The sequence below is a fragment of the Parasteatoda tepidariorum genome, chromosome 7 (genome assembly GCF_982258835.1).
Source record: "Parasteatoda tepidariorum strain Cologne lab strain chromosome 7, Ptep-v5.0, whole genome shotgun sequence".
Classification (NCBI taxonomy): Eukaryota; Metazoa; Arthropoda; class Arachnida; order Araneae; family Theridiidae; genus Parasteatoda; species Parasteatoda tepidariorum.
In genome coordinates this window covers 103166074-103173808 of record NC_141761.1, presented here as the reverse complement: position 1 = coordinate 103173808, position 7735 = coordinate 103166074, and the positions used below count along the sequence as shown (strand labels likewise).

At 32.0% G+C, this 7735-nt stretch overlaps 1 protein-coding gene across 4 annotated transcripts in view; it reads left to right on the top strand.

Moving 5' to 3' along the window:
• The window catches only part of LOC107455857 (mitochondrial amidoxime-reducing component 1), a 17348-nt gene extending 10451 nt beyond the window's left edge, over window positions 1-6897 (top strand). For all 4 annotated transcript variants that reach the window (XM_016073575.5, XM_016073573.4, XM_016073574.4 and 1 more), the window contains exons 5-8: window positions 1801-1947; window positions 4837-4901; window positions 5031-5102; window positions 6659-6897. In XM_016073575.5, the coding sequence (XP_015929061.1) occupies window positions 1801-1947; window positions 4837-4901; window positions 5031-5102; window positions 6659-6812 (438 nt within the window). In that variant the 3' untranslated portion in view covers window positions 6813-6897. The remainder of the gene's footprint in view (window positions 1-1800; window positions 1948-4836; window positions 4902-5030; window positions 5103-6658) is intronic.
• Window positions 6898-7735: the final 838 nt, after the last annotated feature.

Below are 7735 nucleotides of genomic sequence, written 5' to 3'. Positions count from 1 at the left end.
CTATTTTATTTGTTGTAATTTTTATAAAAAAAATTTTTGAGTGCTCCTCGCACTATTGTATTAATATATTTTGCTTTGGCTTTATTGATACAATATCAGAAAGCACTCTGTTTTACGGATATAATCATGTGGGCTGATGAAGGGATTATATCTTTCTTTTTTTTCCCCGGTTTTTTAAATAAAATTTCATCCTTTTTTTTTCTTTTTTTTAAACTGTTGTTTGTTATTTTTTTACTTATTATTTCCCCCTTTTTTCATATGTTCATATGTCTTTAATTTTTCTTTGTTTTATTCTTCATTTTGAACTTCATAGTGAACACAGTTTACAGTGAACTCCCGGATATAGTGAACGAAATGTTCGGTCCCGTGCCTTGCTATATACGCATAATGTTATTTTTTGTGCATATAGTGATCCAAAAAAGTGAGGAAGTTAGATATAATGAACTTTTTTCTGTCTTCAGCAGATTTTTTTCATTTTTTTTTGTGTAATATTTTGAAATTTCTACTTCAAAATAAATACATATACCAATATTTAAAACCATCTATAGAGGGGATTGTAGCGATAAGCATTTTTTCTTGTTTGCTTCTTTTATCTCACTTTCCCATCCTTAAACAAACCAAGCAGATGTTTCCAACCCAGGCAGAAGATGCACATGTAAGGTGTCAGTGAGATCAATATGCATTTTCCGTCAGAGGGAATTATTCGTTATTGGTCAAAGGGTTGGACACTAATATGTGTTGATAAGGCCCTCATTTCAACTCCTTTTTGCTGTCAGTTCAGTTAAAAAAAGTCTGCAAACAAGTGTCTCAAATTTAACTATGGTGACCAGTAAACGTAAAACGTTCTCCATTGATGATAAAATGGGCATAATTAGAAAAATTGAAAATGAATACAATCAACTTGATATTTGCTGGGAATATAAACTATCCAAAACTGCAGTTTGTAACATATGGAAAAATAGGCAATTAATAATTTCTGTTCATGAAAAAAATTTAGAAGGCTGAAAAAAAGTTTAGAAAAGCAGATCACAAGGAGGTTGAAGAAGCATTACTGAAGTGGTTCAGCATTAGAAGAAGCTGCAATCTTCCAGCTTCTGGACAAATGTCGATGAATTTTCTAAGTTATCTTATGAGACTACTATTATGTTCTCGAATGGCAGGTTAGACATGTTTAAAAAGTGGAATAACAGAAATTCAGGAAAAATTATCTGAGAGTCAGGAAGTGTTTCCATATCTGATGTTAAGGATTGCTCGTCAGCTAAAAATTACTAATTTTTTTTTGCTCACAAGACGAAGAGTAACGAAAAATAACAAATTTTTTGCTACTACATAATATTTTTCAGTCATTTATTTGAATAATGTGCAATAAAAGGGAGGAGTTTGGGAACCATTAGTTAAATTGCCTGAGTAACGGATATAGTGAACTCCCGGTTATAGTGAACAAAAATTTCGGTCCCTTGAAGGTTCACTATAGCTGTGTTTGACTGTACATAGTATTTTAGATATTTGAAGAACAACTTGCAAATTAGTTGAAAAATTATTAATTAACGGTGAAACAGTTATTTTTGGCCAAATTTCACAGCAATTTTTGACAATAGCTACTTATATTAATACAAAATTGTTAATGAGGTTATTGTGGCGCGTTTAACTATGCAATTCCTAATCTTTATGATGTCCTTCTTCTAAGTTTGTGAATGTCACATAGAATCCCCCTTTATACAGTGTTATAGTCATACTCATATATATAACTGTTTTTAAGTCAAAATGTTTTTGATTATAGCGAATGCTTTTCTTTAACAGATTTCCCTTCAAGACATAGCTACATTTCATGTTATGTCACAGTCATCAATTGATGATTTGAACTCCAGGCTTGTTGAGAAACAAATTTCTTTCCGAAATTTCCGTCCCAACATTTTAGTTGATGGATGTGCTGCACCATTTGCGGAAGTAAATGCACTTAATATTATTCTATTTTATAATATGTTTTTCTCATGATTTGTCAGAACATTTTTAGAGTCCTTTTAAGTCGTTTACCGAATGTTTGAAAATTGATCAACTGTATAAGAAATTCTATTAAAAAGAAAAACGTAAGGAGATAGAAATGTGTTGTGTTCCTCATAAGAAACCAGTTTTTATTCTAATAAACGTTCAAAAATAGTTTTTAAAAAGATCGTTAGCAGATGATACTTTTCTAAAGCCGTTTTTTAGATATTGACATTTTTGATGTTTTTCGAAATTTCTGCTTATCTAAAACTATTCGACAGATGGTTTTTAGTTTTGAAAAAAGAAAAATGCTTCTCAATTTTTTTTTATTTGGTTAGAAAGGTCAAAGTTGAAGGTCATTTTGCCTTTTTAGAATTACACAAGGATTTACATGATTCAATATATATTTTTTGTTCGAATTCCACCATGCTAACTATTTTATTTTATTTTATAACCGGCGTTGAATAGGTGACCCAAATTTTGAGGTTAAACCAATGTTCAACTCTGTAGCTTTGAAATTTTGGTCCCAATCCAGAAGACAAGGGTACTCCTGGATCAAGTATCGGGTGAAATTTTTCTTCCAGGAGAACGTTTTGTTGGAACTAACCCGCATTTGCGTTACATAAAGAGGAAAACAACGAAAACCTCCAACTGCTTGCCTGACTACAAGGGGACTCTAACCTATTATTCTTCTTTTACTGAGGATATTTTATATCAGCCATTGTGGTCGGTACGAGCCGGGTGCGGAATTCATATCTCCCTGCCATTGCTGGAATTCGAACCCGGGTCCCCTCATTGAGAGGCGAGTGTTCTATATCCTGAGTCACCGCGGCTCTCATGCTAACTGCTATTAGGATATATGTACTTTTGATTGACTCGAGACACAAAAGTTAAAGGTAATTTTTGCAAAGGACAAAAAAATCTACTTTTGCCAACAGTAAGCAATATTTCAGTGAATATTTTCGAAATAGTAACTATTCTATTCTATTCTAAATAGTAACTAACGCATTCTATTCTAGACTAACTATTCAAGGTGAATTATTTTTTTTCATTTTTTGGGAAATAAAACATTTTTGTCCAGCATTAAGCGCGAGTAATTTAAACATCTAAGGTCATATAGATAAATGTTTAAGTTCTGTTTTTTTTCTTCAAAAAATCTGTTTTTAAAAAAAATTCTGCTTTAACACTAAAAATACCAACACTTAATCTATACCTATTTCTACCATAGCCGGTCAAATGACCGGACTGTTTCTTGATTGAATGTATGAAATAGGGATGTTAAAAAGGAAATAAACTAAAAAAAAACTTTATTATAATTAAACAAAATTGTATATTGCCAATTTTTATGTATTACAAACCCAAAGAATAAGAATTTTTAATTCATTGCTCAACGCATTTTTTACCTATACAGGGTGTTTCTATTATGCATTTTCCGCAAGCATATTTCTTCTAATTATTATTCTTTCCATAATTCTTATAATTATAAGAATATATAAAAATTATAATCCTTATAATTAATATTATTTCTTTTAAGAAATTTTGTTGTCTTGATTGTTTCGATATTTTTCTGGGTAAAAATTAACAGTTAGTTCGAACTGAAGTAAAGTTATCAAAATAGAATATAAGCTACTTACCAAAACATTTAGTTTTTGTCACTTTTCCTTAGACAAAAATGCCAATCTAAAATTTTAGGTACTTTCTTGAAATTTGAATTCACAGTCATTCTGATTGAACTAACTATGCAACATTCTTTGCTGAAATGTGTAACTCATCGAATGCAATACGTTGAACAAGCATTACATCGTGATTTCTCATCCAATTACCTTATAAGGCAATAAGTTGTTTTCCCTGTCAAATGTGGTAGAAATAGGTATAAGACAAGTATTATTTGAAACAAACAAAACACAGAAAGAAAATAATGGAATATTTACTCTATATAATTGTTAGAAAAAGTCATGAAGTCAAATTTGTAACAAAGATGATAAGCTCATTTTTGATGCAAAAGTTCTTAAACGGTCATTTGACCGGCTATGGTATGGTAAGTGTTAATTCTAATTTACTAAAATATAAATACATTACCCTTGCGATAATATGTTCAAAAATAATAAATATGTTCTATATAACTAGGATAAATATGTTCAAAAATTATTCAGAATCCGTAGTAGTTGGTGTCTCTGAATGAAATGTATCTAAACGCTTGAGCTAAAAAATTTTTTCGTCAAAAAGGAATCGTCCTTTTAAAAGGAAGCCTAGCACAAATCGGTTAAAATTGCAAAAAAAAATAATAATAAACAAACAAATAAATAAATAAATTTCGACCACGTTCTGCGCTCGTCTTAAGTGACCAGGTATAAAATTTAATGGAAAAGAAGCTTTAAACAGAGCATAAAATAATCGATCAATTCAGTTTACTTTTTTTTAACTTACCCCCTAAGCATTAATCTCGGTTGCGTTCCTGAGTAGAGCCTCTGAATTAGAAAAGCCATAGCTAAATGCACAATCAATATTAGTTACGAAACTCGTCAACAGATAGCGTATCCGGCGGGGAAAAATTATAAAATTAAAAACATTGAATGCAGCAAGCAGTACATTTATTTCTATGTTCTTTTATTTTTATAATTTAATATGTTTGAAATTATGGTTTATTTCTATTACACCTGGTATATAATAAAATTGCAAATAAATGTTCGGTTAGACAGGCTCAAGTCAATTCAACATATTTTTTTAAACACAAAACAAAATGGCCGTCACCTCCAGAAATAATAAATAATTAAATTGCAAACAAAAATGTTTGAATATACTTGCTTACCAGAAAGTACCAATTTATAAATGATACAATATTGATTTTTATAGGATTCGTGGCAATACATAAAATTTGGAGAGGAAGTTGAAATGGAAAATGTTTTTCCTATCACTAGGTAAGCTAAGAAATGTACAGTTTTCGAAAAATAAAATGGCTGTCAGAAAATTTACTTGAAATTTTTTCTCAGTTTTTGTCTTTTTTGCTTTCCTTGTTTCATTCTTTGTTTTTTTCATCTTTATTTCAGATGCTTAATGACAACGGTTGATCCCGATAAAGGAATTTTAACTCAAAAAGAGCCATTGACGACTTTAAGAAAGTGAGTAGATCAATATCTGATTTGTTTTAGTTTGATAAGTCACAAAATTCCTTATTTTATGTTTAATCTTTCTCTTCCAACAAATACATAAATTCAAAAAAGGCACGTATTCTTAAATTTAGTATATTTTTTTTAAATGTATAAATCAGAAATAGGAGAATTACAATTAACTACTAAACAAAAGAATAACCCTACATCGTTTTGTATAAACGAGGAGATTTTTTTTTTTTACCGTACTCTATAAATGAAAGAATTATCATCGAATTCTAGCAAAGAAATTAAGAATATAAAAGGGCAGAGTTTCTTAAAAAACGATTAAAATTAGTATTTTCAATGTTCATCATAAAAATTCACCCATCGCTCCTTATACATTCTTTCCTTATACATATTTTTATAAAAAAGTATATTATATTTCTGTTTTTTTAGTTATCTAATATATAAAAATAATGGTAATTTCAGATTTCATTAGAGAAAAGAGCGTAGATTATTATATTACTATAAAAAAAGCTATGCCTTGGTATTTAAAAAAAATTTCCATGTTAAAAATAAATAAATTAATGAATAACTATTAAAAATTCTTTTTTGTGGGAAATTATTTTGAGCAAACTAGTTTCATAAGCATCTACAAGAATTTTTTTTGTAACAAAACTGTTGGAATCACCGTTTTTAGACTGTAACTATTCCCTTTATTCCACCATATTTTATGGGCCCAATTTAAAAAATTCCAGGGAATACTTATGAGGGTGAGCAATGAATGATATATTTTTTGAATTAGTCTAAATATATGTTGGCTTATTGCAATAACACTTAAAAGTGATTAAAAATACTCACCAATCACTGACCGTTTCTCATGCATGGCGAGCGATTTTTTAAATTTCAACATTTTAAAGTCACAGAACTGACCGTACAGCTTATAGTTCGTTCACCAGGAGTTGGCACTTGGATCCGCCTTCATCACGTGGTATCCGACGATATTATTTCGCTATTTTTGGGAGAAGGATGTGAACAATCCTGAACAAGGTTACTATTTGGCGATCGTATGACAAACTATTTACTTCACAATCTTCATGTAATTTTTTTTAACATTAAATATTTCATAAATTTGATGACGTTTCTCTCTTTGAGTGAAAAATTTGTCCTTTTTGAGTCATTTTTTCGCAATATATTTAATTAGCTAGAGTAACGAAATGTATAATTGCAGATGATAAATCGAAGTAAGTGACTGAACGAGAATTCGCTGTTTGCGTTTAGCGCACATTAAGGGTTGTCTTAATTTCAAGCGCGGATACGTTTCTCCTCTCACTCCCGCGCTGAAATGAATTCTTCGTCCAAGGAGGAGGAGTCAGGTGCCAACTGCTGGTGAACGAACTATACCTACACAGCTGCTACTGAGCGCAGTTGTTCCCGAGGAATGCCGGGATACGACACAAGCACTCGTTGCGACACATGCGTCACCTATTAGTGTTCTGAGGCCCTTACTTAAAAAAAACCTCCTACATTTTAAATTTAACTATATATTTATCTTTTATTAATACTGAATATCATTTTTGTTCTAGGTATCGAATACCAAAGGATCCTAAAATAATAAAAATACTTGGCTCCATTCCTTGTTTTGGAACTGGTTGCTTTGTATTAAAAACTGGAACTATCAAAGTACAGGATGAAATTTACGCTACAATCACCCGTCCACTGGACACAGTACAGAAATAAAGCTTTTTTAATGAGTGACATTTGCTTCATTTAAACTGTTTTGTTGTATGTTGAAAATTGAAAGAAATACACCTTTTTTTTTATCCGCCTGTGTTTTCTTCTTTATTTAAATGCAAACTTGTTTTGAAGTTTAAACAACTGGGTAAGTATATGTCTCTCATGTGAAGATTGTCTCCTTGTATCCTGTATGTAGATGACGCACACACAAATTACGATTTTAATACCAAAAATAAAACTGGTGATAAATGGTGACAAAAATAAATGGTGGGTGGTTGATACAAAGTCAGCTCTCGTCTAGCACAGACCACAGTGCCGACGCAAAATATTTTCAATTTAAATAAAAACCAAACAGATTTTAAAGACACCCATGATAGCTCATACAGTACTTCAGAGTCGTGATGGCTCAAGGGATCGAGAGCTCGCCTTCAAATGACGTGAACCGAGTTCGAATCCCAGCGATAGCTGGTCGATACGAATTCCGCATCCGGCTGGCATCGACCACACTGCTGACGTAAAATATCAAGCATCATTGGCTGCGGTCAGTGTGCTGGTGGGTGAGCACTTGAATTAGTCTGCATAGAGACCGAGGGTGTGCGGTATTGGTCCTCGTTATACTGTTCTACCGTAAAGTGCTCGATTTCGCGTGTAGGTCGTCGGGCTACCAAAGCAGGGGAGTCATCCCTCTACAGCGGATCTAAATTGCGATGGCATGTCTTCGGATCCTCTTCAGGGATGTTTTCCAGACCGTCGCCAATAGCTCATTGTGCAGCTCTAGTGTGACGTAAATAAACTACAACTACAAAAAAATATCTTCAGTGGTATACGGATCATGGGTTTGAGTCCCTTTGACGTCAGGCTAACAGTGGGAGGTTTTCGTGGTTCCTCCTCCATGCAGCGCAAATGCGGGTTAGTTCCATCAAAAA